At 41.2% G+C, this 11,556-nt stretch overlaps 1 protein-coding gene across 1 annotated transcript; it reads right to left on the minus strand.

The window, feature by feature from the left end:
• Positions 1-859: 859 nt before the first annotated feature.
• UBE2T (ubiquitin conjugating enzyme E2 T) lies at positions 860-10,777 on the minus strand. The gene is made up of 7 exons (XM_053393714.1): positions 10,598-10,777; positions 8,506-8,618; positions 7,339-7,408; positions 6,411-6,516; positions 5,521-5,619; positions 4,948-5,031; positions 860-1,303 (listed from the first exon to the last, which is right to left on the minus strand). Exons 2-7 carry the CDS (start codon positions 8,612-8,614, stop codon positions 1,175-1,177), a joined length of 597 nt encoding a protein of 198 aa, XP_053249689.1. The 5' UTR covers positions 8,615-8,618; positions 10,598-10,777; the 3' UTR covers positions 860-1,174.
• Between the last annotated feature and the right edge of the window lie 779 nt (positions 10,778-11,556).

An 11,556-nucleotide genomic window follows, 5' to 3' on the forward strand; every position in this document is an offset into this window, starting at 1 on the left:
GTTCTAATAAAGACACTATCCAGTCTTCTCCATAGGCATGTGCTCAACTTTTCCTCAAACACACCTTGCAAAATGACTATTTAAAAAATACAACCTTACCCATTTTTAATTCAACGTGGGGATGCAATGGGAAAGTAGATGGAATGCTTGATGCAGTTTTGTTGCCTGTGAATAAAATTATATTTCTGAAAAATGTTATATATCCAAAGAATTGCTTACTTGGGTGGAAGTATAACAGTAGCTATGGGTGTGTACAGTTATTTTTAGTAATTTATTCAAAGGTATGTTCGCAACTGGCTGTACTTATACTGATTAAAGACCTGTTCATTTTAGCTTTGACCCAGAATAGGTGTGCTTCTCTAAGAATACACTGGTGCATTTTGTTGCATGTACCACTTTTACTACTAATTACCTAAAAATATTATATTAAATGTAACAGGTTTAGTAAAGTGCACTAAAGGTTTAGCAACATTGGTAAAGAGCAGCGTCCACAAGGAAAAGCCAAACTCACACTGCACTTTTACAGTTAAACATGCCTAATTGTTTTTAGTGCTGCTTCTGTCTTCACTGTCACACCTTAAATTTAGAGGAGGAATCCAGCACACTAGAGATACTTCTCTAATTAAACAGTGAGGGATTGAAACCTGGGCATGCAAACCATGAGTTCGTCCTTGGAACTGTGCATCCTTCAGACCAATGCTCAACTTGCTGAAGGTGTCTTCAAACTTACAAAGCTGCCAAGAAAGGAGCAGATACATAAAATATTATTTGCACTCATCTGTAGTCCAGCAAATGAGGCCAAAGGTACACAACTTTAGCTTCCAGAAATAGTTTAAACACCATTCATGACCATTAGTCATAGCAGAACTAAATATGTTATTTATTATTCTCTCAGTGGTGCCTTCATTCAAAACATGCGCAAAATACAGCAAAATACACAAATTAGGCAGCGAAAGAGAAAATTGCTGTAAAGAACTTAAGAAATCTGCAGAAGTAAAATAAGATGTTTTTAAAAACAGACAAGTGCTATATTGCATCACTGACACAGCCTTAGAGGCATTGCATATAACAAGTAAATAGTACATTAATTGCAACAAGTCTACTTAAGAGATGGAAAGGAACACTGAAACACACAGAGAGCTAGAGACTGGGATACTGCATGACAGCAAAGCTTCTATGTTTCTGAGCAAGGTCTTTTGGACAATCCACTGATACTGCTTCCTTTCCTTTTCTGGGAAATGTGAGAATCCTTGGGTAGGTTGGCTGCACTTTGGTGGTTCTCTTCATCGGTGGTTTCCAAAGTCTGGAATAACATCAGAGAAAACCAAGTGAGAGAGAAAAATATTGGTTTTTGTGTTCACACTTTGCTCAAAGGACCAATGCTTTCATTCACATCTTGCAAGTATGCAGACTCCCCAAGTTAAGACTTCAAAAGTCATAGGGCACATTTTGTTCTTTAAAGACACAAATCAGCTAATTCCTCACCCTCTTACTACCCCACCCAGAATTCCCATAGATCCTCATTATACAGCTCACCACATTTAGTGGCCTGGCAGCCAAACTTGAGGTGCTACAGAAGAGAAAATGTGCCTTTTCCTCTATCACTGGACTATTCTTACGTGTTCTGGGAATTAGAAGAACTTTTTCAGAAATTTGTGCAATACAATATGTATGGCTCTGCAAGATTTGCACAGGCTGTTCATAGATTACTTCCATAGCACAGATATACCCAGTACTTTTTTTCTGGGGGCACTCAAGGGTATGCAGTACCGGCATCTTTTTGCCTAGAAGAAAAGCACTGGATATACCAGTTCTTTTACAAGCAAATTCTGGGCAACATGGAGATGCTACCTCCAAACAGAAATCAGTTCTTTCTACAAGCAGGCCAAATTTATCCAAAGCTGAAATTCCTCTGACAGCCTAAGAAGAATCAGCTTCTTCACATTAGTTTAGAAACAAGAAAGTGCAACTATGAAAGAAGCTGTATTATTTAAGGTTCAGATGCCCCCAAGTGTTTCAGCTGTGTAATTTCATCCCAATTTACCTGGAAATTTCAATAAAAGTAGAAGGCATAGTTGTGAATTACTGAAGACCACTCTGTGCTTTATTGGGGCACACAAAACTGTTGAAGATGACACAGGATAATTTATACAGAGCTGATTGCTACATCTGCTTTCTGCTTCATTGCTGCTGCTGGGTTGGGTGCTCTAGCATGGATGACTCCAGTAGTAAGTGCTCCCTCAAAGTTTATTTCCTGCTATTCTATTCACTCCCCAGCTTTCAGTCACTGTAGAATACAGACCTTTATAGTATGCATTAAATCCTTGCTCCCCTGAATGGTGGCATTTGCATTCCCAAACATGTTTTGCTTGGGAGTTGCCCTGACTCCTTAGCTCCTAAATATAACTAAGACCCAAGTCTCATGTGCCCACCAGTCTTTTGATTTGTCCATTCTATGCTAATAATGAGCAACTACAACAAACAGAAAGTTAGGGATCCACTTTATGAACAGACAAGTGAAAAGTTACAGAAGAAAGGCAAGGAAATCAGGGTTCTAAACCAGATTGAATAGGGAGCCAGCCAAATGTTTGAACAATTAAGAGTTCTAAAAAGTGCAGGAAGCCTACAAGAGAACAGCTGTCTCCCACTACAGACGTTTGCCCTGAACACTTGGAATACAGAAACAACCATGCAACAATGGGGGCAGTCTAAAGGCACAGCCCCTTTTGTAATGGCAGTGCCCCTACATGCAAGACTGATTAGGGTTAAAGTGATGGAGGTGGCAGAATGGACTGTACCACTTCAGACTGCAAGTGGGGGAAATTATTATTACTTATTAAATTTCTATTCCGCCCTTCATCCAAGGATAACAGGGCAGTTTACAACATAAAAACACAAAAAAATATACCATGATAACAAACAAAAACAGTAACACCTGCAGCCTAGGGCTTTTGGAATGGTATTCCATGCTCACTGAAGAAATGGAACAGTAATGCTTTCAGACAGATGTTACAGTAGGAGGTGAAATATCCTATCAAGCATTAAGATCATAGCCAAAGACTACATCCCCATCATTTTGAAGCTATCAAGTTCTATATGGAAAAACTTCAGAAATGCACTGAGAGAGGAATCAGGCATACAGTGGTACCTTGGGTAACATATGCTTCAGGTTACATACGCTTCAGGTTACACACTCCGCTAAACCAGAAATAGTGCTTCAGGTTAAGAACTTTGCTTCAGGATAAGAACAGAAATCTTGCTCCGGCAGCAGCAGGAGGCCCCATTAGCTAAAGTGGTGCTTCAGGTTAAGAACAGATTCAGGTTAAGAACAGACCTCCAGAACGAATTAAGTACTTAACCCGAGGTAGCACTGTATATGCAGAATGTCAAAAGACGATCTCTCAGCCTGCCCTTAACCATGCTTTGTCATCTCCTCTCCACTCCTCAAATGACCCAGTTTGCTTGTCTGGAATGCTATAACCAATTATGTGACTGGGAAGAGGCCAGAATAACTACAGTCGTACTTTGGTTTTCGAACAGCTTAGTTCTCGAACGTTTTGGCTCCCAAACACTGCCAACATGGAAGTGACTGTTCTGGTTTGCGAACTATTTTGGGAACGTCCGACAGAGCTTCCTGCCGCCAATCAGAAGCCGCGCTTTGGTTTCTGAATGTTTTGGAAGTCATACGGACTTCTGGAACGGATTCCGTTCAACTTCCAAGATACGACTGCACACTGGTAGACTTGTTTTATGAGGATAGACCTTCATCTCATGACAAGCTTATCTCCTTCTAACCTAACTCTGGAGCACAATGGTTTAAAGCCCTGCAGGTGAGCAGCTTGACATTCAGGTTAAAAGCACTCATCTTTGAAAGTGTTTACAGTGATCATTTCACAGGAAGGTTATTAACTACCCGCTATGGAATCCTAACTGATTCTTTTTGCAGGGACCCTAATGGTCCTTGCATGATGTAGGCGAATGATATTGGCAGACCAATCTCTGAAGCTTCCTGGTGTGCTCTGTGGTCTCATGCACCCTTTAAAACTGTATCAGCAGCTGTCAAACTAGCTTCTCAAGTTAGTTTAAGCAATATAAGATGTCAACGGTGAACTAAGTTATATGAATCCTGCAACTTACGCGGGAGGTGTGTTCCAGGGATCACACTAAAGCCAAAATTCACATGAAGTCAAAACACAGGTAGAATTGCCAACGTCAGACACCTGCCCTTTATTTATTTATTGCCAAGCGCGTAAAGCTGAATGCGCACAAGTTAAATGTGCCTAAGTTGTGGGCTTACTGTATTAAAAAAAGAAACTTGTTTCGCTGCATATGTAGACCAGATGTAACTGGGAGAATTTCTAGAAATTATTTCCCAGATCAGTGAACAAGGCTGATCCCATATCCTAAATTTCCCTAGAATCAATGTGTGTTTGGCCTGGGGTACTGGAATGATTTTACCAAAAGATCTGCGTCTCTGCTGATGAATTCCTCACTTCATACAAATACACAGAGGATGCGTGCTGTCTGCAGATTTAGAACCATACTGCAAGCCAAATAAAATTCCATATAAAATGTTTGCAATAGGGTAACTTCCAAATATTCTTACCCAAGGCAAATTCTACAAGATCAGACACAAATAAAATACAATAAACTCTGAACAATCCCTGCATTTTTCTATGACAGTTTAGAGTTATGACAACGTGGCCAAGAAAGCAAAACAAAAACTCCCATTGCCAGAAAAGGTAGTCTACAAGGGAGAAGTTAATCCAGACACTTGTGTTTCATGGCACATTCATAGTATTTCCATCCCACAAACTCAATTATAGGAAGATGGGCAATTATAGGTGACGCAGATTTGAAGTATTCCGTTGGGCACAGCAAGACTGCACATGTGAAGATTAACCTACACCCCATTCCTCTCTAACAAAAGTGATATACTTTCCTTACCATTGTTGTCTGGCTTGCATACTTCTCTGTCCATTGTCTGGCATTTTTGAGGAATGTTTGCTTGTTGTATTTATACTCAGAGGACTAGATATAATTAAAAAAAAGAAAAAGGAAAAAGTAAGAGACAAGGATAATTATGGCCTCTCAACCATAAGACCATAGTTACGTTTGATGACAGATTTACTAGACCGCATGGAAGACTACTTAACCACACTAGGTATTTAGGAAGACTGCAATGGCCATATTTTGTATCCTGTATGCAACACATATATACCCATCCATCCATTTTTAAGCATGATGTTTCAAGGTAGAAAGCGTTGACCTCACTGTCAACAAAACACATTCTATTTGAGCACCTCCCACCTCGTCCCACCCCCATCCCAACTTCTAGGTCAACATGGCCTTTTCTCAGTTGTATTACTGGAAAATTTGTACCCCAAAGAAATGAACTGCAAGAGGTACATCTATTGCACTCTGTGGTTTCTTCACATCCCTTCACAGACAGAGTTATAGCATAGTTATAGCTTCCAAAAATACAACACACATTCCACCAAAATAAAGGAGGAAACTTACTATGTCAGCCATGAGGGGGTCATCAGGGTTGGGTTCATTCATAAGTATCTGTATTGAAGTCAGCAAAGTAGCAATATTCAAAGACGGTCTCCATGCACCCTGCAGAGAACAAAAAATTACTTGGGTGAGTGGGGGTATTATGATACAAAGAGAAGTGTGTTTTGTTGGGAGCTACTTTGCAGGCCCAAGCTATAATTTCCCCCAAGATTTTCTGGGCAAAATTGCAGAAATTTAGAAGCAACCTGTATATCAATTAATATATACAAGTGTGACATGCAACAAAATATTGCCATGTATTCTCTTCCAATAACAGGAGTGCTTCTGTTTCCTCCAGATAGTGGTGAGGGGCTTAAGTAGTCCAATTCACATTCCTTCCCTAAATTCTCTTTTCTAAATCTCACTCTACATTCTGTGGCTTGAGGAGACCACCCTTCATCCTCTTTATTTATTGAGCTGATTTTGGAGGGGTGTGCTGCCCTCTTTTTTTTAACTCTTTATGTACTTCTGAAAAAATCTTAGAATAACCCCCAGTAAACTATTTCCCCCCCTCCAAACCCTGTGTCACAGTGACACTCACAAACTTCAGTATTATCAATACGCATAGCCAGATTAACATGCTGCAATAATATGTGGTACTCAAAACCCCAAAAGCATCAATGCCACCTGTGCCACACACAACCAAAGGCAATTAAGAAAAGATGAGGTTTACAAGGAGCTTAGACCAGTTGACTGTAACTGTTTGTGTCCAGGTCTCCTCAGTAGGGAAATACAAGCAAGTGGCCTCTTTCAACCAATACGCACAGCAGGATCTGCACTTGCAGATAGGAACAGCTGTGCCAGGAGGCCTACTGCTGCTCTCATCAATCCCTGTAAGAGAGGCAACTCATTACCTTAGGTGGCAATCTGAGAACATCAAGGCAAATTCTTCCAGCTGAGTCAATGTTGGGATGGTAGATGGGAGTCAGAAAGCGTATCTTTGGGGGTTCAAATGGATACCTAATTAAAAAACAGTTGGTTCTCTTATTTTGAAAGAGAATTTTCACAAGTTAACACCCACAAATCCCTCATTCTTATCCATTTCTGAACATGCATGAGCATCATAATAATAATAATAATAATAATAATAATAATAATAATAATAATATTATTTATACCCTGCCAATCTGGCTGGGTTTCCCCAGCCACTCTGGGCGGCTTCCAACAAAATATTAAAATACAATAGTCTATTAAACATTAAAAGCTTCTCTAAACAGGGCTGCCTTCAGTTGTCTTCTTCAAGTCTGGTAGTTGTTTTTCTCTTTGACATCTGGTGGGAGGGCATTCAACAGGGTAGGTGCCACTACCGAGAAGGTCCTCTGCCTGGTTCCCTGTAACTTGGCTTCTCGCAGCGAGGGAACCACCAGAAGGCCCTCGGTGCTGGACCTCAGTGTCCGGGCAGAACGATGAGTGTGATATCCAATTGTGGTATCCTATTTAAGCAAACAGGGTTTACACTTCCTTACCTCTGCAGTCCCCTACATGCCACCAAAAGCTATTGTTTGGAGTGTTAGGAGAACTCCTGTTGCACCCATTTGCATAACATTGATCTCACTTACTAGATCTAGAGTAGGCACGTCCAACTTCCAAGCGCCTGCAATCTACTCCCTGTTGGACATGCCTGATCTAGAGGAATCAGCTTGATCTTAAAGCAGTTTAACAGCTCTCTAGTTCCTAATCCTGTAAAAGGAACTGCAGTCTCATGAGCTGTATTTAACAAACCTACCATTCCATATCTGCTTAATACATTGAAGTACAAAAATTTTTCAAAAATCCACTTAACTTTCAGGCACAACTATTTCCAAGTTAAAAATTCCTTTCTCGTATGGTGTATCTGCAGAACCCAACAATTCTAAAGAGAAAAAGACATATTAAGATACATCAATACTGCCCTCTTTAGGTAACTGCTTCAGTCACTGCAAAAACAAAGTTTGATCACATAAGCCACAATATATTCATAATATCTTCAAAATACATCTATCCAAGGAACTAGGCAGGAAAACAACAAAAGTTACAAGGAATGTAATAATTATTTATTTTTCAGACTTATTGTTCAGTGCCAGAATTCTAAAAAGCCTTGGATGAAGATGTATTTTTATCTTCCAGGAAAGGTTCTTTATACTGGCTAAAAAAAATAAATTTCTGTCCAAAAAGAATTAGAAAATTATGAGCATCTTCTAATCTTTGCTACACCAAACATTTGTTTTAGAAAAAGGAGCTACTTCTCTATTTCCTGCTATGCAGATGACCTAGTATCTTTACTTTTTATGGATTATACAGTGGAAGCATGGGTTGCGAACGTGATCCGTGTGGGATGCACGTTCGCAATCCGCGTCTGCACATGCGCAAAGCACAATTTAGCACTTCTGTGCATGCACGACCGCTGAAACCCGGAAGTAACCCGTTCCGGTACTTCTGGATTGCGGCAGTCCGCAACCCGAAAAGATGCAACCTGAAGCGGCTGTAACCCAAGGTATGACTGTATACATAATTCTGATATACACAACACCTTCCCTTTCATTATTAATCGCAACTAAGTTCAGCTTCTTAAGCAACATTTCCTCAAATTCCTGTGAATCATTGGCAAAAAACTAAATGAAATAATTGCATTAAAACAATCTAGAAAAGGGCTGGGGAATCCATAGCTCTCCAGAAGTGGTTGGACTGCAGCTCCCCACCATCCTTCACTGCATGCTTTTTGGCACCACGCAAGTTTACTCTGAAACAAATCCAAATTTTTTTATGGAAGTTGCTTCTAAATACAGTATGCAGTATATTTGCATGCATACAGAAAAGGCAAAACTGAAAGTTCTCTGGAACTTTTAATTAATGCTTATGTATATAAGTTATAGATTCTAACCTCTAACTATTTGTATATTGTTTTGTTTATTGTTGCTGGGTTACTGAGGTATGGAGGGCAGAAAAGATCGAATCCAGACAGATACATACGGGCTTCAAGATCATCTATACGGCTTCCATTCTGCCAGCAAGTAATTCCTGGCGGCGGCTGTGTAGTCAGCAAATGCAGCTCCCTCTTAAGTCGTGAAGCCCTTTGCATTGTTCTGCAATAATGTAGGGGAAATTTGCATCATTTAACTTTTCTAATTTCAGCAACTATAAATCCTTTCTGATAATGAATTGCATGTCAGTGTAGTAGTAGCAGAATTTTCAGGTAGCTGTGTAAGTTTTTTAAAAAAGGATTGTAGCCTGTTTAGACTAGAAATGCTGATCCAGAACCAGTCTCACACTTAGAGATCACTATCAAAACAATTTCTTCATGTCAGAAGCACTCATGTTTTACATCAATCAATATTAAATAGGACTGAGATATTAGGTAACGTTTTTGCAACTTGTATATGATCTTGTAGAGATCATTAAACACTAGGCTGAGATCTATTAGTGGGCAAGGCAGCACAATATTTCAGGAGTACAGTGGTACCTCTGGTTACGAACTTACTCATTCCGGAGGTCCATTCTTAACCTGAGGTACCACTTTAGCTAATGGGGCCTCCCGCTGCCGCTGCGCCACCAGCATGAGATTTCTGATCTCATCCTGAGGTAAAGTTCTTAACCCAAGGTACTACTTCTGGGTTAGCAGAGTCTGTATCCCGGAGTGTTTGTAACTGAGGTGTTTGTAACCCAAGGTACTACTGTAGTTGGTGAGAGCATGCCTTTTCAATCAACTTATGCTATATGGAAAAGGGTGGGCATCAGATTTATAGACTTTACTGGCTTCTGTGGAGGTGTCTTTTAAAGAAGTTAGGCTCCCTCCCACCCTGGTAGGAAAGTAGCATTACTACTGGTGGGTATCACTGAGCAGGATTCAACTAAGGAGTCCCATCAGCAGACACCCATGCAAGAACTTCCATATGCACAATGGGGCACCCCCACTTCCCCCAGCCAATGGGCAGGGTGGGGAAAGAATATAAAATAAAACCAGCCATTTTTAAACACATCACAGTTACTAAAATTATATGCCTGGGTACGCTTTCATGAACAAAGAAGGCTTTAGCAAGCACTGGGGGGAGAAAAATACAGGGAAGGAACCTGCCTAATATTAATGTGCAGGGAGTTCTGAAGTGAGGGTGCTGTTGACTTGTAAACGTGGGGCAAACGTGATACAGCACTTGTAAAAGTGTGAGTTCTGCAGATCTAAGCAGTGAAGATGGTACACATTGGGGGCGAGGCAGTCCTTCAAGTAGGTGGAAGTAGACCTTCAGCTCCAGGAGGCAGCCAGGCCCCTTCCTACTGTTTTTAAGGAAGGCTAGAGGGGGGCATTTTGTTAAAAATGGGAGCCAGTCGGCTCCCATTTAACACTATATATTATATGTATAGAGAGAGAGAGAATGTACAGTGTATCAAAACAAAAAAATTTTTTCCTTCCAGTAGCACCTTAAAGACCAACTAAGTTAGTTCTTGGTATGAGCTTTCGTGTGCATGCACACTTCTTCAGATGCATGCACACGAAAGCTCATACCAAGAACTAACTTAGTTGGTCTTTAAGGTGCTACTGGAAGGAAAAAAAATTTTTGTTTTGACTACGGCAGACCAACACGGCTTCCTATCTGTAACTGTACAGTGTATGTAGATTAGAGAGAGAGAGAGAGAGAGAGAGAGAGAGAGAGAGAGAGTGTATGCACACACAAACATACAAAGTCTCCCTGGCTTTTGACACTATATATAGATATTGTGTGTGTGTGTTTGTATATATATAGTGTATAGTGTGTGTGTGTGTGTGTGTGTGTGTGTGTAGTGTATAGTGTGTGTGTGTGGACACACACACACACACACACACACACTTTTAATTGTTGTAACCCGCCCTGGGGACCTGAGGGTGCCAGTTAAGATAGCAAAATGAAGGTAATAGCAATTATAACACCCAAAATTCGAGCCTCAGTACATGCAGAGGGAGGGCTATTCCTCCTCCCCTCTCCTCGTGCGAAACTGAAGAGGAAGCGCCAGTGTGAACCGGCTCTCCCCGCCCCGCCTCGGAGGACTTCCTTAGCCAAGGCGGCCTGCGAGACCCCCGCACGAAACCCACCCGGTGCTTACGAACTCCTCTCGGTTTCTGAAGAAGCGGGACCTTCCGCTGCCTTTCCCGCCCTTTCAGAATGGATCGGCAGCTGCAGCAAAGCTGGAAGGAAGTAGAGGTTCGGGAGGGGTTTAGAAAAACCCGCTGCCTCAGGTTAGAAGCACGAAGGCCCGACATGCTTTGCACGGGCCGCGGCGTGAATGGGCGTTCGAAGTGTCCGTCAAAATGCGACCTACTACGGATTGGCCAGCGAGGGCGGAGGGCAGAGCGGCTCCAAGCGGGGAAACGACACAATCAGGTTTTCCCGACACTTCGGGCACGAAGTCGAACTGCTCTCTCCGTTCCAGGCTGCTGAGGTTTCGTTAGCAGCAATCACAGCTGCTTTGAGCGCCTGCGGAAGATATTCTTATTTTTGTTAGGGAGGGGCAGCCAACGTTGTTCAGCTTTTTTTTTTAAAGGAAATCAGGTGTAAAAATACCCCGTAAATAGGACATTGCGGGGGGCAGGCTTCTGCTGGGGTGGGGGGACAGAACCTTAGATAACCGAGTACTTTCAATGCTTGTCAATCATTTTTGTGGACCTGGGGGGGGGGCTGCCCCCCCATGCTACACCCATGAAGCCTACCCAGATGTTTTGCAAGTTTGTACGGGTTTAAATTTGTTTCTAGTATATTCTATTGTGGTTTTAACTTTATGTATGTTTTAAATTATGGTTGCTAAAAAAAATAGTGATAATTCTGATTGCTTTATTTTTTTATTTGTAAACTGCCTTGGGTTTTTCCTACAATCAAGTGGTATATAAATTTTATGGAACAAAAATAAAATAGATATATTATGAATACTCTGTGCTGATTTTGCAGATATTTAAGATTTAATTGTCACAGATTCTCACTTACCCCGTTGCAGAACAACTCATCTATAACCACATATATGTACATCTTGCAGTGCGCGTGCACACACAGAGAGAGT

The sequence above is a fragment of the Podarcis raffonei genome, chromosome 6, assembly GCF_027172205.1.
Source record: "Podarcis raffonei isolate rPodRaf1 chromosome 6, rPodRaf1.pri, whole genome shotgun sequence".
NCBI classification, from domain to species: Eukaryota; Metazoa; Chordata; class Lepidosauria; order Squamata; family Lacertidae; genus Podarcis; species Podarcis raffonei.